This window comes from Centrocercus urophasianus, unplaced genomic scaffold, assembly GCF_019232065.1.
Source record: "Centrocercus urophasianus isolate 14NV4802_14NV808 unplaced genomic scaffold, USGS_Curo_1.0 seq_10, whole genome shotgun sequence".
Taxonomy (NCBI): domain Eukaryota; kingdom Metazoa; phylum Chordata; class Aves; order Galliformes; family Phasianidae; genus Centrocercus; species Centrocercus urophasianus.
In genome coordinates, this window is record NW_024884142.1 from 80897737 (window position 1) to 80923234 (window position 25498).

At 38.1% G+C, this 25498-nt stretch overlaps 1 protein-coding gene across 15 annotated transcripts in view; it reads right to left on the reverse strand.

Moving 5' to 3' along the window:
• Positions 1 to 25498, reverse strand: part of BICRAL (BICRA like chromatin remodeling complex associated protein) — a 113922-nt gene that overhangs the window by 73939 nt on the left and 14485 nt on the right. For 11 of the 15 annotated variants that reach the window (XR_006170767.1, XR_006170778.1, XR_006170772.1 and 8 more), the window contains exons 2-13: positions 24682 to 24730; positions 24531 to 24599; positions 19663 to 21363; positions 18018 to 18117; positions 17218 to 17306; positions 15575 to 15636; positions 15299 to 15444; positions 15053 to 15147; positions 13221 to 13323; positions 9893 to 12787; positions 8253 to 8402; positions 6349 to 6444 (exon numbers count right to left, since the gene is read on the reverse strand). Coding sequence is in view for 3 of the 15 variants with exons in the window: in XM_042830067.1 (XP_042686001.1) it covers positions 11994 to 12787; positions 13221 to 13323; positions 15053 to 15147; positions 15299 to 15444; positions 15575 to 15636; positions 17218 to 17306; positions 18018 to 18117; positions 19663 to 21363; positions 24531 to 24599; positions 24682 to 24730 (3208 nt within the window). In the remaining 12 variants the exon portion in view is untranslated. Of the gene's footprint in view, positions 1 to 6348; positions 6445 to 8252; positions 8403 to 8947; positions 12788 to 13220; positions 13324 to 15052; positions 15148 to 15298; positions 15445 to 15574; positions 15637 to 17217; positions 17307 to 18017; positions 18118 to 19662; positions 21364 to 24530; positions 24600 to 24681; positions 24731 to 25498 lie in introns of those variants that run through there. The other 4 variants (XM_042830067.1, XM_042830076.1, XM_042830084.1 and 1 more) reach the window with 2 other exon arrangements.

The following is a 25498-nucleotide window of genomic DNA, read 5'->3' on the forward strand; positions in this document are numbered from 1 at the left end:
GAGGTAACTTACTGAAGACAAAGTGGCTCCTGAAGACCCCTTCCCACCTTCTTTCCAAGCAATTTACTGACACAGTCTCCAGTTCTGCTCCTGGGTTTGCACACTGTATGTCACCTAAAAACATCCAGTTCCCACGGTTTTTTATCATAATAGCCTGCTTTCACATTGTACAGCTTGAGTACTATCCTAATACCACTGTAAGCGCACTTTAATGCCTTAAAGAATAATTCACATCAGCTGCCACCAGATGACCCCCTAAAACAGAAGCAGCGTTGCGTCTACACGGGTATTAAAATCAATCAAACAAAAAACTACACATCTGCTAACAGAAATGAACTGAATTGGATTTTAAAACTCACCAATATTTTCTATTCTATGCTTCATTGAGAGCAGAGATCAAAGGAAAAAGAAAAATCAGTCGAGTAACAGAGCTGAAGACAAGGAGAGGGACTTGCACGTTACACGAGGCTGTTTCCAGGAGCCACACGGACTGAAAGCACAGACCTGAGAAATGCTCCTTCCAGATCTCACCTCAAACAGCAAAACGAGACGTGGTGGTAAGGCCAGAGCCCGTGCAGACACCAAGTACTAGTGAAAACATCCTCCCACTCTCCTCCTGGCGGCAGAGCAGGCATGGCCACGCAGGCACCCCTCGCAGAGGCCCTGAAGGTGGATCACCACTATGAAACAGAGGAACTTCCCAGAGGAACAAGCAGCAAGAGGGCTGCTGCGAGGAGGGGAGTGGGCATAGGCTGCAGCATGAACTGCTTCCCCCACCTCGTGGAGGAGCCAGAAAGTGGTGGGGGGACCCACAGCCTCCACCCATCTGGAAAAATCCTGAGAAATGCCCTTTTCCCCAGCCCCACAGCTCCTGAGTTTTTGAGAAAAGATTCCTGTCCCAGATGGTTGAGTGTGCACAGTTAGAATCTTGGGCTTGCATTTTAAATGTAGAGCATCATTAAATTTACCAGAGATTCAGACAAGCATCCTAGAGACCACTAAAGAAAAGTATCACGCAGATCTCTACCCTGAAATTTGCACTTACAATTCTTTTTGGTGACAGACTGTGGAGACTGTCCCCATTCAAGGTGAATTGTTTTTAACCCCACCATGCTGCAGGCTTCCAAACCTTGTACCACCAAACGCCATTGCTGCTGCACAAGATGGTGATTACTACACTGTTATTACTCTGGAACAGATATAACCTTAATAAAAGGTTTGCTGGCTTCACTTGAAGTTTTGCTTTGTTTCATTATTTGCCCTTTTTCTCATGTACTCCAAGTTTAAAGGAAATATCTGATTCTGTGTCAGCCACAATGCTGTCAAGTTCCCCTATATCTGATTCCTTCATAAACCTAAGCAAACAGATTTTTTAATTTCATGTCTCTCAACTTCTTGTATTTTTGCCATGCACTTTGTTCAAATTAATATATATAGAATCATAATATCATTATCTTGATCCAGTCTGTTTCCACAGTCCCAGGTTTCTTCCTCTTTGATGACACATTTACCTTAAAGAGATGTTTTCTTTGTGGTGTCTGAACCAATCCCATCCTGACACCTAGCAAGTACCACATAGCTGAACTAGCCCAATGTATTAGCTTGGTATTAAACGCATAGCAAGCAGCAGCTAAATTAGCTTTTCAAAGCTGACACTCCATTAAGACTGCTGGGAAAAGTTCACATTTTTCAGTACTATTGTGCCTGATTACAGAATCTAGAATTATAGGAGTTGGAAGAGACCTCTAGAGATCACCTGCTAAAAGGAGGTTCCCTACAGTGGGTTGAGTAGGAAAGCACCCAGAGGGTCCTGAGTATCTCCTGAGAGAAGGAGGCTCCACAACATTTCTATACATTTATACATGCTATTTACAAAAAAAAAAAAAAAAAAAAAAGGGGTGTCTGCAGAGTAAATGTTAGCATCTACCTGCACTCTAGTGCCTTCTTACTTCTTTGGTGAAGATTAAAACAAAACAACAACAACAAAAAAAACCACTCCCAAAAATCCCAAAATGCGTTACCTGGAGGCACCAGTGCTTTCAGCATAAGCCCACTTACCTGGCTGAAGACAAAGCCAGATCTGAGTGCAGCCAGGTCTCCTTATCTGTGAGAACATTGCCACTGCAGGTCTGTGCATCCCTACGTGCAGAACAGGATACAGTGTGCAGCCTCAAATAAAGTTTTTGCAAGAATTTGTACCAATGCAACAAGCAACCGTAAATAGCTGATAACAATTAGCAGAGCTAGCCAGGTTTATCTCAGCAGGCAGCAGTTTGTGGGTTGGATTTACCAATTTCCCCGCTGTGGCTGCTAAGTGCCTTGCCAGCTGGATGGCAGATTTCTCTTTGGCTGGGTCGATTACAGCACTAAATAAATAATGAATTGTATCACAGACCAATTTCAAGGTGCACAGAAAACAGAGGCTCAAGTGTCTGAATACGACCCTGCCATCTGTGCAGACAGCAGCTGCCAGCACCACATTGCCATGGGCTGAGGGTGAGGTCAAGCCTGCTCCCCAGGGAGATGCCAGCAGCTACATTAGCGATGGATCAGAGACCATAGATGACAGTGGACATCAAATCTCCTTCACACCGGAAGCAGACAAAGCCTGCTAAGATCAAGTGCATTCACTTGGTACAGCACTTTATGAGGGGCTGCCTGCAGTTGGGAGCTACAGCATACCACTGATCCTCCAGCAGAGAGGTACAATAAGCAGCATTTTATGGTACACACTCAAGAGACAGCTCTGCTAAAGATGACGCCTACTGTATTGCCATGCTCCACAAAGACCTTAGGCTCAGATCAGATTCTACTGGATCAGCTATCAAAAACCTAAGAAAAACTGATACCATAAGTATACATGCAGAGCACAAAAGGAACACTTGATAGAGTCAGGGCATAACTTCTCAAACAACAGCAGCAAGGTCAGGGAAAGCTGACAAGCAAGGTACCCACACCATTCTGTGCATCCCAGGGATCCCTGGAAGAAGAGCAGGCAGTCATGTAACTGGAGTTGGCATCAGGTCCAAATGATCAAAAAGGGTGAGTCTGCATAAGTACAGGAGCACACTGTATGAAAAACTGCATAGGGCACACAGTGTAGCACTAACTTGTTCTCTGCATTTAACCAATGAGAGCACAAGAATGAAATACAGGCTCCCTTTACAAGATAGTCATACAGATTTCTGAAATTCTGTTGTGGTGTTGGTTTGTTTTCCTTTTGTTTTTTTTCTCCTAAGCATATACTAAGCATATGAATGTTAACTCAATCTTTTAACCTCCCTATGACACATTGTCTTCCCAGACCAAAAAGGACCAGAAAGCAATGCATTGTTCTCACATATCCAACTCGTGTGACCAACAAAAGCTCGATACAAAAGTGCAGCCAGAGAAACTGAAGTCATATTTAGCCCTGCACAATGAAATATATCAGTCTTCACAAATCTTGCTGAAGCATAACGGGCACAGCATTACAGGCTGGGTAAAGATGGAAGAGACACTGGGGTCTATCTGATCCCAGCCCTGGTCACACAGGGACACCTAGAGCAGGGTGCCATGGCCCATTCCCAGACAACTCAGCTCTGCAACACGCCCAACAAAGTGCTAAACCATCACTCTTAAATTGCCACATTTTCTCATTATAGGCCTATGTTCTGTAGTTACTGTAGGTACTTCTGATGGGAGGACAAGCATGCAACTAGTATTTCCGTGTCCTCAGAGATTGAAGACTGCATCACTGCAGATAGAGTAGCAAATGATCTGCCTACTCTATGAAAGCTATTGAAGTTGGAAAAAAAAAAAAAAAAAAAAGTGTGAGCAAAAGACCAATTAACCTATGTTTGCATAAAGGGATAGAATAGATGGGGAAAAAAAATGTACCTAGAGTGAGATTTTGTTATTATCCATAAAATTTTAAGACTTATCTTGTTACTCTGAAGTGCACCAGAAACACTCCATTACAATTATTATTTAAGCCCTTCTACAACTGACCAAACCCTTCACAAACTTGCCAAACAAGCAAAGCCAATTCACAGATTGACACAAATTCACCTCCCCACCGAAGCCATGAATCAACACGTATGTTAAACTAAAAAGAGAGACTGGAATGACCATGGATAAACACATTCCAAGCATATTTTTTTCAGCTGGAAACTGACCCACATTTGGCTTGAATTAAAGATCCATCACAGTGAAACAAGTAACTAAATGGAAAGATATGAGTCCCTTTGAAGAGCGTGCAAATCAAATTTGGGTGATAATTAGCAGCAGACAATTGAAACCTACTGTTTATTTGCACAGAACCTGACATTTCTGAACTACTCCTTGAATGGACACACAGGCAGCTGAGTATTCTCTGTTTTCCAGCTCCCAGCCCCCTTTTTTTCTTTTTTGAAGCTTTCACAGGTGACTCAGTCAACTCAACAGCTCAAAGCTACTGCCATCTTTTTAAGATCTTTTTTTTCTTCCCCCAAGGAGCAAACAAAAATCCTTCTTCAACTGTTGTAAGAACAACTGACCTTTAAACACTTATGTCTACTGCTTCTCCACTTCCCGTCCAAACACACACAAACCCAGCATTTCAAGTCAATAACTGTCTTTGGATTGCAGACAAATGCAACTACCTTTTGCCTATAACATGTTGAGGTTCCTTTAACCTGATCTCCCCTTTTGTGACAGCATTAATTCCAACCTTCAGACTTGCATCCTTGCACTGACTGGACCCTAGGATCAGAAGTACAAGAGGTGGAACTCATAATATTGCAATTAGCAACTTTCATTCTGAAATGAGCATGGCAGACAAATAAGTACATAAACAAAATTCCCAAGTTTTCACTGTCTGCAAACATCATTCCCCAACATCTATGTTAATATTTACTCCTACTAAGCCAGGCAGGTAAGAAAGAACATTCCTTGACCTTATTTGGGGTAGATGCTAAACACACCTTCACCTTCAGCAGAAGTCTTTCTGTGCTAGCCTTTCTACAAGTTCCAGGTGAATTCTCCCAATAACACACATAAGGAAAATGGGAGTACAGACAAATAGTTACAACTGTTTGTATGACCATGCTTGATCACATGGCTCTGAAAAAACAACAACAACAGAACAAACCTAATCTCTGACAGAACACTAGTACAAGAACTGGTAAAAGTAACTTTAAACTACTGGTACTTGAGGATCCTTTTTTATTTTGTAGTTTGAGATTTGACAAACAAATCAGATAAAACAACAAATCAAGAGCTCCTCTTCAGGCTTCCACAAATTCAATATGGTGTAATTCAAAAACAGTTCTTCAACTCCCTGGGGAAACACTGAAGAGTGAGTTCTCAGACTGGCTGTCAAAGAATCAAATTTCCCCCGTGATCAGGGAAGAGTAAAATAATGCATTCTCAAAAGTTGAACACTAGTTATCACAAGTGTCACTAGGTCGTAGACATCTTCATTGAAAACCCAGAATTTACCTTTCACTGTACGAGAGTTCTCTTTTCCATCAATAAGGAAAATGCAACCTCGCAGAGGGAAAAAAAAAACAAACAGAAACTACTAAAAACCAATAAAAAACAGCACAGTAGCAAGTAGCTTCCACGTCTTTCTTATTTCTTGTAAGAAGTATGTTGCCAATGACAATCACTACTCACTATGATGAAAACACCTCAGTGTTTTAGTCTACTCACAGTTCTTAGTATTTAACACCAGACCTTGCAGATCAGGCACATCCCTTCACAACTGCCTTTCAGATTGTGTTGGGTCCATTGTTGAAACAGTTACAACATGCAAGCCTACATCCAAGTGCAATACTCATTACATTACTAAATTCATTTTTTACCTACGACATTCAGGTATTTTCACAGAAACCTAAGGAGGAAAAATATGCTGTGACCAATAATTTTAGATGATGTGTTAACTCCATGACCTAATACAGCAGTGGATACAATCCTGTGCAAGTTCCAGAACATAAAAAACATCCAGTGTTTTGAAAAAAAAAAAAAAAAAATCACATTTAACCATTTACATTCCAGAGCTGCCCACAAAATCCATCTCCCACACTTTCCTACCTGCCTGTGTTTTTCCCAAACTCTGGAGCCTGCTCTCCTTCAGATTCACCTGAAATTTATGCATAGAGGTTTCTTTATGCAGAGTCCCTCATTCCCAAGCACTCTGTATCTAATCTTTTGCAGATGCAGAGTTTTTATTTGCCCCTGTTGAATAGAGTTTTCCAAATCTCCTGCTTCCTAATTAATTACACCTTCAAAGGAAGGTCACATTGGTTAACCTTAGTAATATTCACCACTTTTTGTGATATTACCCACCCTTTTATTCTGTTTGCCATTTATCAGCATTAGGTATACCTGGCAATATTTAGCTGAAAAGAACTACAGCAGTTTTCCAATCGTTCTGCTCCTGGCATAAAGGATATGCACAACACATGCATCGTCCCAAGCAGGCTTAAAAAAAGAGGGGAAAAAAAGGTCTATTAGATGATTAAAATAAATACATTTAGCTTCTATGTATTAATGCATTTTGAAATTACACTTTGGAAGGAGAAGTCCTAGTCTGAAGTGCAGTCAGCTTGAAACTGAATTAAAAACAAATGATTCAAATTCAGTAACAGCAATATTAATTATATGGCTTACAAAACTTAACTCGAGAGGAACATAACATACAAACATCTGTTTTCTCAGTGCTGGCCCAATAGTTCAAAGCTGCAAATTAAGAAAGCAACAAAATACCCATATTTAGAATATAAGCCCCTTCAGTTCAAAACAATCACTGATGCCAAATTGGGCTGATTGAGAGAGTAAGGTTTTCTATTTTAGAACAGTGTAGTAATTATTAAAAGTAATGATGTCTAGAGAGAAAAAAAGCAATCTACTTAATACGAACACATTTCTTTTGATCACCACTCTAATTCCATTAACCATACGATACTGTCTACCCAGGTGCTGAGATGTTAACCACTGTAGAGTCTGGAAGTCCTTGCATCACTCTCCATTGAAGAAAAAAACAAATTTAGTGGATTTGTTTAAGAAAAGAAATATCATCATAGTCCTTAACAGAAAAGCTTTCTTCCACCCATTTCAACAGACTGTGGGTAAGGTCTCAAGCACTAGATTTCTAGAAAGGCAATGTCAGAGGCCTGCACTGCATCTCTCCAGAGACATTGAGCTGTGTGAGGACAAAACTGTCTTAGGAAATTAACTGGAATGAAAAACCATTATATGGACAAGCTGTAATATCGACAAATGCATGGCAACTCATACAGCCAAGAGTTCAGCACAGTTCTGAAAGTTTGGCCCCTCGCATGACTGCATCATGCAGTGAAAAGCTCTGCAGACATAAAAGTTAGCTGAAGTATTAAAAGCCATTAAGATGCATGTGCATGGACTGACTTTGCTTCCCCTTCAAAGCACCAAATTCCAAAGTTGCTGTCATTCCATCCATTTAACATAGTTACAATTTACCTCAAACGGGAACATTTCATTTTCCACAGATTCATTATTAAAAAAAAAAAAAAAAAGGAAAAATGGAGTACACTCCTGCAGTACAGAAGTCAGAGGACGACACTGCAGAGACCTGGTAAGCTGCAGATGCTGGCACACACCTTAACAAAGCTACACATTACGCTAAGAGTACATTAGAGAAAGGCCTTACATTCTGAACTAGCTTCTCCCAACACGCTGTGTGCTACCCCAACCCCCTCTGAAATATGCTTGGCATTACAATAGGATGATTTTATAATTTTCTTCCCACTGTATGTCCTTCATCTTTTTCTGCCCTAGTACAGCAAGACTGCTCAAATTTGCTCATCTGTTGCACATAGTTATTATGGATACTTCTTTTAAAACTTCTTAAATCAGACACGCATTATCTCACGTGCTCAACAACCTTCAGAAATTCTGCCTTGAAGGAAGGAATAAACACAAGTTGCTTACCCCCTCACCCCAAAACTATTATTAAAAGGCAACTAAAACATACCATGCTCTGCTAACAAAAAGATAATCTGAAGTGACCGTGAGCTGTATAGTCAACTGTACATCCAATGTCTCACAGTCCAAAAGGCTTGCCTTGTAATTTTATGTGGATATGCCAAAGAGGAAAAAAAAAATACAACACATTTAGCCATCCTAACCCAAATAGAGATTAAAATAACAGATAGTTGATTTTATTCATTTTGTTACTGACTGAATCCATGTGAGAAGCTTTCAAAATGCAAGTTTATTTTGTCTTGTTGACAAAATAACTGAATACTAACCATAAAGACTTCTACCTTGCAACTGGCAGGCCCTAATCCACGATGAGAGGTGGTGTACTTCACCAATCCTTCATTTTCATAGCCTCCAAATATAAAGTGTTGAAGTTCCAAGCATAAGAGCTTTACTAGATCAGAATCTCAGCACATTTTCTGCAAAATTCAATCACAGTAAGAAGTCATTACCCCTCTAGAAGTAGGAAGAAGCATTACATCATCAGCAATTAAAGTATCTTCTTCTCACAGCCAAAATAAAGAAATGGGAAATACTGCCAACTCGGATGAGATGGCTGGTTGACAAACACAAACTCTTTTTCTAGTATCTCCCCGAGGTATCAGGAAGATGATACCTCTATTTTGTGACAACAGACAGGAGAAGGAGAGCGTCTCTCAGCAACCTCATCATGGTAAGATTTATAACGACAACATAGCAGGATCACAGTCAATCCTGTTATTCTGGTATGAGTATTACTGCATGTAATGCTGTATGCTATGCCAGAAGAACCAAGCCTCAGTAGCGTATGTTCAAAAGTTTCATAGAGTATGAAAAGTTGGCCTATATAGTATTACATAATATAGAAATTTTTAAAAGCACGGAAGTAGGAATATTTCGCAACCACATTACTAAAAACTGAGAGCATCCCTCTTTTGGAAATGTAAATATTCAACTTAGTTAAATCAAGACAATCACAGATACGCATTTTTCCCAAATCTTTGGCTGTATTGCAATGGTTGTTTCAATTTGTAATCTCCAACTAAACATTTCCTATCCATGGATTAACAATATATTTACTGACTTGTGTCTTTTAACAGTATTTATCCAACATAACAAAATAAACTGCAATTTGTTATACTTTTTTTTTTTTTTTTACAAAACATTTTATAAATATTTTTACAAAATGTATACAAAGCAATTTCAAGTGAGACATACTTTACAAATGAAGGTATTTAAGCAAATAAAGTCCATACCACACTGACAATAAGTGACACATCCTCTTTAAGTGAAGTCAGTCTGTAAGGCCTCCCTAATCTAACAGATAAATTATACTAAAATCTTCAAAATGAACATCTTTTTCTTAATTGCCAGTTTAAAATTTGTTTTAATATTAGGCAGTATTAAATAACATTGAGAACACAATGTTGATCCAGCAAAATAATGAAAACATGTTCAAAGTCATGCACATTCACAATACTTTGCTGGATTTGAGTCCATATGATTAATCTAGACTTCTTAAATTAAAAAAAAAAAAAAAAAAAGTACAATTCTTTCATTTCCTGCTTCATAACGCACCAGAATTCCTTTAGAAATGAATTCAAAGGAGTGAACAACAGAACATGATCAATCTAACATTTACCTTGAATTCATTCAATGGGCTCCTCTCATAAGTAGTTCAGGGAAATGTGTCTGACCAGATCAACAATCATTACTTTTTGCAATTTGTCATTTTTAATGTCATTGCCCCCCACCCCAAAATAAGATCCAATAGAAGACACACAGCCTGATATGCACCAATTGCGTATTTGCTGTACAGATGCTGTATCCATTTTGAGGTGGCACAAAAAGCAAACGTATCAACAAATGTGCAACTTTTTTTCCCCTCTATAAAAGAATTAACTAGTTAGCACACAGCTGCGTCACTTACTGGCTTTCTTCTCAAATCGTTTAGAACAGCTGAATTTCCAAAATCATCAAGTACATACGCTTCAGAATACACAGCCATGAGTATTATTAAACCTAAAAAGGCAACAGGTGAAGACTATATCATCAGTTTCACCCGTAATAGAACAAATCACTGCCTGAGAGTCTATTCTATGGACACTTACTTAGCTAAAAATTTAAAACTGGCAATGCTCGTTATTACTTTGAATATTTTATACAACACTCGGGAATGTTGGGTTTAACAAACATGTACTTTAAAATTGGCACAATTCTTTAAAATGGCAACTAGGAACATTAAAAAAATAAAAAATAAAAAAAAAAACAACAGCATTTCCATCCACTTCAAAAGGGAAAATGAATTTTAAACAAGTTCATCTTTCTCATGTTGCTTTCGAGATTTGGTTTCCTTTAGCGGTCAGACAGTGGATTGTAGCTCAATACTGAGTTGCACTGTAATCTTTCACTGTCACAAGGACATAATTCTGCTTTCCTCTACGCTATTCAGATGGACTGAACTGCATGACAACAAAACTCTACCTTTTGTCTTCCTTCCTGGCAATCTAACTGACAACCACAGTTTGTCACAATGAGCCTCGAGGTTATGAAGACTGTAATCATTAAGTCTGGAAAATGATTGGTAATTTCTAAGAAACTGGAGGGGAGGTCTGGGGAGAACATAAGCATATCTTAGAAATCACAAAAGCTGTATCCTCCTGAGCAGACATATGTACTACCTGCACGAGACTAATGCCAGCGTATTTATGTGCACAAAAGCACTCATGACCAAGGTAAACTATGAAAAAGCAGCATGGGCAGCAAAAAAAAAAAAAAAAAAAAAAGAGACATCATAGATTAAAATAAATAAATAAAATAATAAGATTCTATTTTACCAACATGACAGCAAGCCAAATGCAAACCGTGCAATAGTTTCACTTGGCTCTACAATATGAATTAATAATTACACACTTTTAGATATGTTTTAACAATGGGACTGCTGATCAACTTTGGTCTGTACATATCTTGATAATTATGACTGCTACAGTGGATGCTTCAACATTCTCTGATAGCAAAATTTAAAAAAAAATCAAAAATAAACACTGGCCTTAATTTTTTTTCTGAGTAAGGCTAATGTCCTCTTAAAATATAAGCTACAAATATCTTAACAGCTTTCAAATAAAAGTGCTTTTGACACTTGGTCTAAAAATTAAAAAAAATTAAAATCAAAGAAAAAAATAAAAAAATTATACCACTTCAGAAAGACTCAAGGCTGACTACATCCAATTATAAAACGCAATAGCTCTTCAAGAAGAGTTACTATATATGTAATATATATATAAATTCATGGCTCTATCATGGCCTCGACCTGTACACAAGAAGCCATTTACTGGCTTCCAATCTACCTTCCTTAGTCAAGCATTTATTACTTCATATCATGCCACTGTGACTAAGACCATATAATATCATCTCACAGACTAAACTTACCCACTACAAATATATCAAGGACTAGTTTCTGCTCAAAAAGCAATAGAAAAGCACTTTAAGTTCAACTTATGAAACCTTGTTAACACAGTGATGACATCCTTCCAACTTAAGACTCCTAGAACACAGATTCCATTACAAAGCAAATCATCACTTCTGAATAGAGGTACAGTGGGTTTTCCAGAACAACTTAAAAATCTTTTGTGGATTTGGGGAAAAGGGTAGGGGAGAATTGTTGCTTCCATCGCTTTTTAAAAAACATTTTCTTAATAAATATATCCTTTCAAATGACTGTGATTGTCAGTATATTACCATATTACATAGGGCCTAACGGCCTGCAACCTTGTTATGCTGCAGGACTGCACAATTATCAAAAGCACTATCATAATAATACTTGAAATAGTAAGGCCCTAACAGACTGCATTCTAACAAGGATTAACTTTACTTGGCTATCTCACTGTAACCACAATGAGTATTGCTCTCAAACACAGAACAGAATCTAGTTTAGAAAGGTTAACCTTAAATGTATGTCAGGCTGTACTTGTGGTGTCATTCACATTTGCTTCTGCTAAGAGAAACATAACTTTTCCAGGGTATTGTAACTATTAACACTCTAAGATACTATTTACAGCTGCTTCTAAAATAGAGTCAGTTTCTACACCTTCACTGTGGTCTGGAATAAATTTTTCCAAGCAGTTTTCCTGTGAAGCAAGAGGTGAAAAATTAGGAAATTCTAAGTCAACAGAGCCACTACTCGATGCCTCATTTTGTGTCGGTCTCCCAGTTTTTTTAAGTTCCAAGATATTCTTAAATGTCGTTTCTAAACTCTTACTCAGCAGTAAGTCTTGCTGGGGTTCACTGGAGCCTTTCATGTTATCAGGATGTAAAACCTCATTCTTTGGAGGGCTCCTCAGAGTTTTGTCTTTGAAGGAATTATTACATGTTACCTTTGAGAAAGATTGGACTGTATTCCTTGGTATTTTATTGTGTGTTCCATGACTGCCTCTTGATACAGTTTTTGACAAGTCTTCAGAACTCAAAGAATTCTCAGCTGACTTGGTAAGAACTTTACCAGCCATCTTTTCTTCAGGAAGGGCCTTGTATTGGCTCCCAGAAGAACAATTAGCTTTCTCAAACTTTAAAGCTTTAATGAGGCTTTCCGATTTTTTAGTAGTTCCTTCTTGTGATGTCAAAACGTTGTTAGGCACTAGAGGAAGTTTACTGTGATTTGTGGACTCTGCTGAGCTGAATTTTGGTCGGTCTCTGGTTTGGGTTTTGGTAGTCTGACTTCGAGAAGGTAATGCTTTGCTAGACTGATGGTCACTTTTGCTGGTCTGTGCTTCATCAGCTGTTTTATCAAATTGTTTGGCAGAACAACAAAAATCAGCCTGATAACCATCTGAAAAATTAAGCAGCAACATTTTATTTTAGCTACGTTTACTAAAACCATGTTTAACTATCTAGCATATGTTTACAAAATAATTGTTCAGGTTTTTCTTAGTATTCAAATTTAGGTAACATCTACAGTCTAGCAATTCACGTCTTTAAGAAATATGCATATGCTCAAGAGTAGGAACTTATCACCACATTAAGCAGCATAGTATGCAGATAATGTGCACAGCAAAACCATACTAAAAGCGCTGTAAGTATCTAAATATTCTAATATGATATCAGAAAGACTACTATTTCAGTCCTCTAAATTGGACTACCATACTCCCTCTGAATAGTTTTTAAAACAGCTAACAATCAGTGCCTCACTGTAGATAGAGATATTTTTTAACTGATGATGCTATGCAAACATGCTTAAGACTCAGAAGCTAACCATCACTTACCAGGATCCACTAGTGCAAGACGCTTCTCCCGGGTCAGAGATGCTCTTTCTTCCTGGTTAAACATCCTATCAATCATAACCATTTCTGCAGATGGATTTATCCGCTGCAGGAAAAGGAAAAAAAAAAAACACCTCTGAAGTCACTCATATATTTGTACTAAATTAAAACACTTATAGTTTAGTTACTTTTCAATGGCTTACATATACGTGTGAAAATCATCCATAATTCCATAGCATCTTCAATGATCCTTACAATGACCACAACTTTTGAAATTCAACAATAAAGTATTACAGAATCACAGAATTGTAGAGGTTTAAATTTAACAACTAGAATCACTATAGTAGTTGTAAGTATCACAGCTTTTCACAACTGAATACATTTGTTACCACTGTTTTTCTTAGAAAACAGGACATGAAGTAATTTTCAGAAGAAAAAAAAAAACAGCAAAAATCTTGCAGTTGGGATCACCACACGATCTTGTTTCTCCTCTTCACTTCTCTCCCAGAAGTACTGGTATTTTCAAGTAGTTTACGCTGAGTTGCATTTTGCAGTCCATGCCTTCATGCCAGTGGATGCATCCATCACAGAAAAAAAGCTCACTGGCTATTAAGTCACAACACAGGTAACTAATTCCAAACTTAAGCATTCTTCTGGGTAACTTCATTCCAAAATGACTGAACGGGATGTATCATACAACATTCCAGATGCTAGAAGAACAGATTTTCACCTCTATCTCTCTTCCACTGCAATTACTTGCAAATGTACATGGATGGTAACTATCTTTTAAACAGGACTGCCAGATTCCAAAGCCATGTTAGTTGTGACACTTCTATTATGAGATCCTGTCTTACTATGCATTCCTGTTCCTAACTGAATCTGATCTGAATTTTTTTATACTCTAATTTTGAATTTTTTTCAGACTTGAAAACTATTGTGTCTGAAGCCACAATGAGATCCCGATACTTCCAAAATACATTCAAGTAACTGTGCAAGTTGGATTTCTTTTTACCTCAAACCTGGGATTGTGAAAGCATTTCAATTAGTAGTATTTCTGATAAAAATAGGAAACTCCACCCAGTTTCTAAGGAGAACTAACAATTTCCTAGATTAAAATGAGCCACCAGTGTGCCCTTGTGGCCAAGAAGGCCAATGGTACCTGGGGTTGATGAACATGGCCAGAAGGTCAAGTGAGGTTCTCCCCCTTTACTCTACTCTGGTGAGACCATATTTGGAGTTCTGAGCTCCTCAGTTCAGAAAAGACAGAACTTCTAGTGACAGCCCAGCAGAGGGCTGCAAACATAATTAGGGGCCTGGAGCATCTCCCTGATCAGGAAAGGCTGAGAGACCTGGGACTGCTCAGTCTGGAGAAGGGAAGACGGAGAAGACCTTATCACTGGTGATAAATGACTCCCACCCACTAGATAAGTGGATGGCACCAGGCTCCTTATATAGCTGTCCACTGGAAGCACAGCCTGTTCAGAGCAAGTGCAAAGTATAAACAAACAGCAGAAGTTAATGTGCCCTTAACATCTACTGAATTTACAAATGAACAGCAGCCTTTGGCAGTGTGTCAAATGAACTCAACGTAAATCACTGATTTTAAGATACAAGTCTACACTGAAAAATCCAAGCTGGTCACTGAAATAGCTGGTACAACAGTAAACTTCACATATACGTGTATATATACTTCTTCATATACACACACACAGTGATATATCATTAAAGAGAATAAACAAAATCAACTGTAATGCCAGCTCTCACCTTCCTGTGTTATTTTTACAAACTCAATCACATTATATAAACATTTCTTCTATTTGCATTACGCTCCTTACCATTGCATCTTCTATAAGTAAACATCTGTATTTGTTCAGCATAGCTTGTGTCCTCTTCAATAGCTGTGTAGCTACAGATTCAAATTCACTGTCCACTAGAAAGACAAGAACACACTTTCAAACGCTGTACTTCAGTAACTTGCACAAACTTTAAAACGTTTCCTTTCTAATTGCTCTAAATTGCACAAAGAATTCTCTCAATACGTTAATTACAACCCCAATGCCAATTTAAAAGATGGAAATTACCTTTTTTTAAGTCTTCCTCAGTCGGCAGCGACCCCTGACACACATGATATGAAAGGAGTCTCTGAAACGCATCATTTAATGATCTGAACTGACTTTTATCTGGTGTCACAGCTTGCATCTGATCCTTCTGTAACTGCTGTAGCATACTGCAATGGAAATTGGTATCTGTAATTAGCACATAATCTAGCCAAAGTTTATACACTACCAAAAACTAAAGGGAGATGAAAGTTGGAGAAAATATCTGTAATAAAATTACAAAAGAAGCCAATGACTTACAACGCTCCTTTAGTTAACTGTTTAGCAGCAGGTCGTTTCTGTCCAACTAAATGACCATCCACCTAAGTCCAAAGTAAGAGACAAATTATAGCACATCCCTTCTTTTGCAGAGCTCACATTTCAGCATTTATTTTTGCCAGCTAAGTGTACCAATACTAAGTGCAATCACCAAGAAGGTATGAACACATTTAACCATCTCATGTTTTCATAAGGCACATTAACAATGAAATAACGAAGTCAGTCCTCTTACATCACAATCTTGTTTACAGGCAAATTCAACTGCAGTGCTTATACATTCTTCACCAGGAAAAAGGCTGGTTATTACCAAATTTAGCAGGTGAAAAGGTTTCTTTTCTTTTGAAAATAAAGCTGCTCTCAGGAACTGTCTTCCCCATGTCATCCTGCCTGATACTGATGGATTAAAGTATCTGTCTGGGAAGTAGGCTAAGGTTGTATATGTACATTTTCAAAAGCCTGGTATTTGACTGTGGGCTGAAAGCCCTGCATTTTTTTCAGTGTTAACAATCCACATATAACCATCAGATCTGTGTCTTCTGCATTCCTTACCTTACTAATGATTTATGAAATCATTTTGCAGCAGAACGCTGTCCTAAAATACGTGGTTCTCTAAGGTAGTAGAGACTCAAGTTCCGATTATACAAGAGGCATTGCTCAATCCAAATCTTCCGAATCAGTTATTGTGAATCCAAGGGCTTTTTTGTTTAATACAAACTGTCGGGTTTTTTTTTCCCGAGACACTGCCAACTGGTCTAACAAAATCAGTCACAGAGGAAAAAGCTACTTCTGATTTTAAAACAGATTGAGTGAAAGCTCTTTTAAGTACAGAACATCCTCCTTACCAAAGCAGGAATGGCATGAAGCAGGCAAACAGCAAATAGTGCTTGGTACCTTCATTGCACAGAAAGCATTCACCTTCACATGAGAAAGCAAATCTGACCAATAATTAAAAAACCAAGCTGAACTCATAACTGAGCACTACTTCATACTCTGTACAAATGTATTTCAATCAGTACAGTTACAGCAGCGAAGAGAAATTGTAAATCAGGTCCTTCCCCTTTTTTTTCCCCTGTGATTTTGTAATTTAGCTCCATCCACAGCTAAACTTGCACCTCCTACCCTAATTCAAGCCCTCACCTCCTATCCTCAATTGCTCAGTCTGGGAATGTAACAACTGTACCCTTCCTCACAACTTACTTGTATTCTATAAAAACTGGCCTCCCCATCCAGCCCCAAACCCTGGAAGCACTGTTAAATTTTTTGTACATAATTCTCACATAGGAAAACTTTTGGTGGGAAACAAACACATGCTGAGGAAAGAAGACAATGCAGTAAGAATCAAAGGCTAGATGGAATTTTCTTCCTCCTTCTCATAAACCATCCCCACCCAACCAGGTACACAATAGCTGAGTTTACAAGAAGTAACAGTATTGCCTAACTCATCTTCAACCAAATGAAAGAACTGTGATGTCATATCAAATTATCTTCAGGAAGCAACAAACTCCACTAAGCGAGGACATCTCGAAACAGCATTTCCAGAATATCAACTGGCAAAATACTCCATGTTTGCTATGTCAACCTCACTGAAACTTGAAGGGAAACATATAAGTGAAAGTCTTCTCTACCTGTATACACTGAACTGAAGATGATCCTACTCCTTTTTCTTGTGATGTTCCAAGAGATTGCTGTACGATTTTTCCTCCAGAGTCCTGCCCTATAAAAAATACATTAAAGAGACTGTAATCCTAAGCAAGAACAGAACCATTTAATGTACCTATCCCAATCATTCTACTTGAGTTTTTGTCTTTTAGGTAAAAGACGCCTCACAAGTTTAAAAACACTGATAGAACTACCCTGGGGACAGACTGGCACCTAAAAATGGAACAGGACTGATACTTTGTGCTGCAAACTACAGAAAGCCTAGAATATAAGGATTTCCTATCACAACACTGCGACACACCAAGAATTTCAAGTACCGTAAATACAGTGTCCCAAAAATTACTGAAAAAAAATCACAGTACATTTTAAACTTTTCCATATTCTTCAACTATCAAACTTCACTGAACTTTTCTGTAACTTATTCATACTGTCACAAGAGAAGATACAAAAATTTCAGAGAATTCTGTAGTTGACGTCTGTATTTCTTCAAGTTGCAAAAAAAAAGAATAGAAGACAGTTCAGTTCCGTTGGATTTTATGGAGGGGAAAACTAATTCCCTACAGACCAGATTCACCTTTTCAAAAAGCACACACTGAACACTGAAAAATTTTGTTTGCAGTCTCCTAAAAAAAACCAAACATTCCAATTACCTCTATCAACACGAGCCAGCAATGCAAGTCTGACACTGTGAAAAAGAATCTACTGCTGCTGCTGCAAAAAAAAAACAACCTGACAACAGAATGATTTTTAGAAGACCATGGTTGACCTGATAGGGTGTTGCTCAGAAGACTTGACAGCTGATGTTGTCTCAAATTATCTTGAGCCTTTGACGCAGAAACTGGTGATGTCTGGTTCATACCTTTCTTCTGTGGCACATGCGTTAAAAATAAAAATAAAAAGCTGAAGCATTTACTGAAAGCTTTAACAAAGAGGAAAAGAGCAAGAACAGGCAAATGCAGCACTGTGCATCCTCCCTCAGCCTCAAGCTCGGCACTGGTGAAGTCTCACCTTGACTTCTTCCACTGGGTTCAAGAACTGCATACAGTAAATTAGAGAGGAATGGAAACTCCACCAACAGTACAAATACACAGAGGGTGCATTCTGGATGCCCTGCGATTCACCCTGACTCAAACTAAAAGCAGCCTTCAGGTAGCTCAGCTTTTGAGAGTCTCAAAGCTGCAAAACAGTCTCAAGAAAAACACTCAATAGAACAAACTCGACGGTGTTCAGCAACTGAATGATACTGACCTTATGATACCGTACAACATTTAGGACTTAAGTACAAACAAGCTAAGGAGATTCTGGGAAGCAGTAGAATCTGTTCCCTATAGTTAAGACCACACTGGCCGCTTTTTGGTTCCAAAATTTTACCTGAAAAATATATTCTTTTACAGCAATAAGGAATTCTATGCTTTTGTAACTGCTGAAACTCACTGGCCTCAGAATGCATCCTACAAATACAAAAATAGAGACATATGAAGAGAAAGTCAGTGTTCAAATTACTCATCTGCAAACAAAACATTACAATCTGTGCTAGCAGTTTTGGTGAAGAGTGAAAATTTGGTCCTACATGTTTGCCTTTATTTTCTAAATAAAGCCACAATATTACATTGCCTGTTTTGGTCTCGGTTAGCAAAAAAGCATGAGACCTTTGGGAAAAAAGAAAAAACAACAGTAATTGGTGCAATTCCATTCTGAGATGATAGCTATCAGTATTTTATAATGACTAAAGAGAAAAAAAAAAAACAAACTAGACTAAAACAAAGCAATAAAAAGCAGAGTTGAGATAATTGTTAGTTGCTAATTATGTTAGATGCTAATGAGTGCAATACTGACATGCTTCGGAAACTCATTTATGAAAGCAGATAACTTAAGCTGAATATAAACTACAGCTGCATCAACTGGACACTTCCCACCCTAAAGGCACGTTCAGAACTTTTAAAATTACTTAATAGGCCTCTTCCTAGAGATATTTTTTACAAGCTAAACTTCTACAAACTGCTTTAGAAAGTATTTCCTCCTAAGGACTTTGAGAAACACCTTTCACCTTTTCTTTGACTGCTTCAAATTTGAAAGCTTCTAACTGCTCCAGATCCAAAAGAACTACAAGCATGCAAAATTCCAGAAAGATTAATGGTAAGCAGTTGAGAAAATACCACTATGAATCACCACTAAAAACTTCTGAATTAACAGAAGCAACAGGCTCATTCACTCAGTGACAAACTTCAGAAAATACTGAGTGAAACGACACATCTGGGTTACAGTGATTTTCAGCAGTTACACAGCATTTGTAATACTACAGCCTAACAAAGCCTACTTCCTCCATATTAACAATTTTAATACTTCATTAACAAGATTTTAGCACAGTTTAGAATCATTTCTTCAGCTGTATTCTGAAGCAGTTTGCTTACCTGACTGAAGGCGAACTGTTGCTGTGTTACTCCAACTGATGTGTGACTAAAGGTGCTGATGGATTTGGAAGAGGATGCTGGAAGACGATGTGATGAACTGACAGGAACTTGAGTCCTGCTCTGTGCGAGCTGATCTCCAGTAAAGTTTCCTCCAGATGCAACAGACTGAACTGAAGGTCCCAAGCTAGGATGTACCGAACCAGAAGAACTTACAACAGCAAATCGATTAGAAGCTGACATATTTGAGACTGCAGACTGCCCAGGTGACATTGTCGTAAAACTCGATCTACCTTGAGAAGCACTAGCTTGACTGGGTGACAAATGCAACACTGTCGGTGATGCCTGCTGCAGTGGCACCTGTCCACCAACAATTTGTGAAGTTCCATGATTTACTATAACTTGGTTTCCAGGAGCTGTGAAGGTCTGGCCAGAAACAAGTTGAACAGCTGTGTTCTGATTATTCAGCATCTGTCCAGAATACGACTGGTTGGCTCTCAGCATGTTTGTAGAGTTCCTGTTGAGCATTACATGCTCGGCAGACACTTGGCTAGGAACCAACTGGGAAGGCTGCGTCTGAAGAAGCTGTCCATTTATGGCCTGGACATGATGAACTGAGTTTGAATTAACAGCCAAACTTGTAGGTATGAGAAACTGATTTTGAGGTGCGTGAGGCTGTCCCATAGGAGAATGGATAACAATACTACCTCCAGCATTACTAACTGTCTGAGGTGTAACTGATTTTCTTGTATTTTGTTGATTAACGATGTTAACAGACATATGAGGACCAACTACTGAACTCTGAGGTGAGCTTGCAGAAGCAAACGGAATCCCTTGCTGTACGTGATGTTGCTGTATTCCCAAGTTGTTCACATTGTAAGCAGACTGCTGACCCATCTGGACAGGCTTTGGTTGGATATTAATGGGTACTTTGTTAGAGTTTGGCGCTAAACCCCTTTGAATTATGATATTATGGACAGGTACAGATGTCTGAAAATTTGTGCTGTTAAACGGAACTGTTACAGGTTGTGCTACAGGACTTGTATTTGAGTTCCCAAACAGTGAGTTACCATTTGGAGTTTGTCTATGAACCAAGAGGCTACTGCTCATGTTTGCAGGCGTCTGCTGACCATTACCCTTCAGTATTATCTGAGATCCATCGAGGTTATTAATGGTCATCATGGAAGGCTGATTACTAAATGAACCAATCAGCTGTATCTGCCCTGAACCACTAATCTGGTTGCTATTAGACAAATGCTGGCTGGGAACACTAATTCCGACATGTTGCATAAAGCCATGTTGCACGCCGACTGTATTGCTTGCAAAAGATGCTCCAACAGGTTGCTGTACCACTTGAGTAACTCCTACAGGTTGCAACGTCTGACCTGAGTAATTAGAAACATTAGAAGCCTGAGTAAAGGATGCTGATGAAGAAGGATGAAGCTGAGCTTGTGCAAACTGTTGACTAGAACCTACACTGGCATCCAAATATGCCTCTTCTGCCAAAGTCTGTTCAGTGATATTGGCCTCCTGCAAGGACTTCTGAAGAATATCAAAAGGTTGATCCTCACTAAGATCAGGTAAAGGAGAAGACACAAGTTCATCTTCAAGAAATTGAAGGCTACTGGACAGCTGCAGTCCATCACTAGGCCCCTCTCCAAGCTGATTGCTTACACCTTTTACAGACGACTTAGGATCAGTGTTCTGAAATGAAATACAATAAAATAAATCCTTTTCAGAAATTCTCAACCGTTTCCCCATTAAGCCTTTTCACCCAAACAAACTGCCATACTACGATCACACAGTGCAAATTAGCAGCCATTTCACAACATTAAGGAACTGTGTTAAGTCTTTGTCTCGAAGAGTTTTAGAAATAAGAGTAAGAAAAACAGTGCTACAGATTTTGTATTTTTATGTCTTCAGAAAAGATTACAGAGAAGAACTGCCACTAAAACTACAGCAAATATTAAGCAGCATGTTGAATTAAAAATGCTTCTAATGTACATCTGTAAATATTGTAAAAGAAATCAGATCCAACTAGCCCACTTTACTTTGGTCTACTGTCAAGTTTTCCTTAAAATAAGTAAATAAATAAATAAATAAAAATAAAAAACACCATAATATGCCCAGAATCTCTTAGCAACACAAATGTCAGGTTCTTAAGGGAGGGTAGGAATGACAAATTTAAATAGCTATTAAAGACTTGCAATTGTTATAAGTTAGATAAGAATACACCTTCCTAAATCCAAAATCACATCGCAACTTTTGAAAAAACATCCAATTTCTTCTTAGATCAGGATTGCATAACGTGGGTGGAGAAATTATTGGTTGCCTTCATATTCTGAGCTTTCACTCCTTAAATGTCACAGACATTTGTTTTCACCTCATATAAACAAGTGAAGACACCATAAGCTGTAATTATCACATGCAACCATGTCCCCACCCTAAATATTTAAGCATATTTAATTCAGAATTTTAACCCAACCTGCTTCTGAAACAACCTGTATATTTTACGAAACTTCAGCCATGTTACAAAATATTGAATGTATTAGAAGTTAACAAAATATTTGTATGTCTTTATATACGTATAAAACCACACAATTTTATTAACATATATGTTTATTAAAAGAATTAAATCAGTACTTAAATATCTTGATGTCTCCACTGTACCTAACTAACATCAGCAGAGCAAAAAGTAGTCATTATACAGGGCTCTATTGGAACTCAGGACCCCCAGATTCCTGGGCAGAATTCCTTACCGCATCTGTAAATTGTCTCCAATTAATACTGTTACCATTAGTACTAACAATACAACAACTAATAATAACAACAGCAATTGTAATAATAAATAATAACATTGTACGCAATCAAGACAAAGAGCTCGAAACTTTCCCTCCGAAATGAAAAACATTGAGATTCACTCCCTGCTCCCCGGACTGGTTAACATCCAGACACAATTTTACCTACACAAACTGGAAACGTATTCCTAATCACTGCTGCCATGATTCTAACAGCCACCCAGAGCATTATGCTATTTTCAACAAGAAATCAGTGCCTCTGCAATTTTATAAATCTGTTTCAATACAGTCTTACTCTCACTGGCCTCATGCACATTCTGCTCTCAAACTGTTCCACTGTACCTAGCAGGAAACTGACAGAAGTCATTGGACACAACCCAGGCAATGACTGTGGAACTCTCCCATGAGAGATGTAACAGAAACTGATGACAGCCAGGAAACAAACCTGTAATCAGTGGAGAATCACTCTGAGGGGAAGTAAGGAGAAAAAAAAAAAAAACCTAGAAAATAAAAAGCAGACACTGCCTTCTCTTCCTAAAGTCACTGTGAATTTCATCTTGTTTGTGTTAGATGCTGGCTGTGCATGCTTACCAGCTGGGGCACTGAACCCTTGACACTGAATTTGTAAATTCTGCCACTGAAAGGCATTACATGGCACCAACACAGTCAATCCTACTTCATGACAGCAATTCTGAATACATACAAAACCAGAATCTTCAGTACATGCAAGAATTTTAACAACAAAAGGAAGTCAGAAATCCTCAACTTTTCAGGTGTCTTAAGTTATATGCAGGGCCTGTGAATCCAACCACCAGTGGGATTTGTATGGAATACCAGCACCATCTTTTCTCCCCTCCCCTCCTTGGGTAGAAACCATGTGCTGACTTGAGTGAAAAACAATTTGTTTGTGAGGATGGATGAACAAGTCCCTTGCAAAGGCACAAGAGGTAACCAGAATACAAAACCCACTCAAAATTACTACCAAAAATCTCAGCTTCTGAAATACACCAAGAATTATCCCAACTTCTGCCTATCTTTTCACGCCTATCAGAAAAATGTCTGCAAAGAACAATTAGAAAATCTACGCTATGACAAATATATGTCATATATCATCTTTTTTCCCCCACAGCCTCATCTTTCTTAGGATGCCACAGTACAACAGAAAGAGCAATTAACAAGAAAACCATACTGCATATGTTAAAAAAGCTGAATGTGGGGATAAGCATGTGATAATAAAACAAAGAAACAGCAACAACAATAATCAACTAATGAAATACAAGAAATATGGGTTAGAAGGAAACCACCGAGTCCAGCCTCCTACTCAAGGGAGTCTACTGCCAACACTAGATCAGATCAGCCTTGGCTGTAACTCCAAGTACATGAAGCCCACAACATCACTGAGTAAAACGTGATCCAGTGCAGCAACACTCCTAGCACAAAGAATACTGGAGGGTTGGAACTAGGTGATCTTTAAGGTCATCTCCAACCCAAGCCATTCTACGAGATATGATTCTGTGACTACTTACAACACCTAATGAATTTCAAGTGAATTCTCTAACAGTGAAATTACAGTAAGAAAACATCCCCAGCTAGCTACTCAGTGTAAAGAACAAAAAAATAACATGAATTAAACTTCATAATTGCTAGCTCTGATTTTACTTAGAAATAAGGTACGAAAATATCCTACAATTCACAGAAAATGTATAAATAATACATTTAGATGCAGAAATAATACATCAGATATAGAACAGATCAACCACATCTATGATCAATAAACTTACATGCCCAATTCACTGAATAGTTACAGCAGAGAACATTTTCACTGCTCAGCAAGTGGCTTTTGAAAATTTGCTAAAAAATGGCCTAGTAGTGCTAATGTCTTTTGATTCAGTCACTACTGAAAACCCAACAGAAATACTTGAGCAGCGTGAGGTGGTTCAACGAGAACATTCAGAATTTTTATGTGGAAAAGGTCAAAGCCCAAATTTACTTAATTCACTTTTTAAGAGCCAAATAAAGCTGCAACAAAAGCATGCAGTTTCAAAAACCAACATTTCTCTCCTGACCACTTACATTGGAGTTGGCGAAAATGGAATTTGAGTTGGCTACAGAATATTCTGCATTTGTCAAGTCTTCGTTGCTCTGGTAAAAAACAAAATCATGTTTAGAAACAATACACTCAGTAAAGGTTTTGTATATCTCACACACAGGAAATGCTACTTACAGATTTATTACTAGGTCCATGCAGAAAATAATTCAGTGCCTGCGGGTCCCTTAAAAAAAAAGAAGAAAGAAAGAAAGAAGTTACTACTTCAGGCAACTCTTTCTGCTAATGAGGTGAATTTAACTGAGTCAGACACTTAACTCACACAAATCAGGTTTGTTTCACTGACCCCAGTGCACAGTTCAAAGTGTACACCATTTGAGGCTCCTTGTTTCTTTATCAGAATGATTTGCAGATACTGATCAGATTTACTGTCATTGCACAAAGACATTCCAAACAATCGACCACATTCATCACAAAATCTGAGTTACACTATTCTTTTTATGAGGGCATTACTTTCATTCTCTCAAAACACAGCATTTCACAACCTACAAAACCTAAAGAAAATACTGCAACCAAGTAACACGAGAACTAAAACAGCCACCATCTCCTCTACTGAGGTTAATTATTATGCCTGCTCAGCTACTGTTTAAGTCAATAAGATTTGTTGGTTTTTTTTTTAACCAGGTCAAATCTTTTAATGTGTTTTCTGACACATTAACAAAAAGCTTTTGTTTTTTTGCCAGAGTAAAAAGCTGCACCAAGTGAAATCAACCACACAGATAACTGAATGAATGCTACAAAAAACAATTTCAGTGCATTTCACGAACCTGGCACTATCACTGAACAGAACTCAGATTTAAAACATGGTCTGACAGAATGAGTGTTGGAAATTCAAATAATTTAAAAATACTTAAATATAATTGCACAGTAGACCTCATAAAAAGCATTAAAAATGTGCTACAAGTGATTATTTTAAGTTATTATAAATCATTTC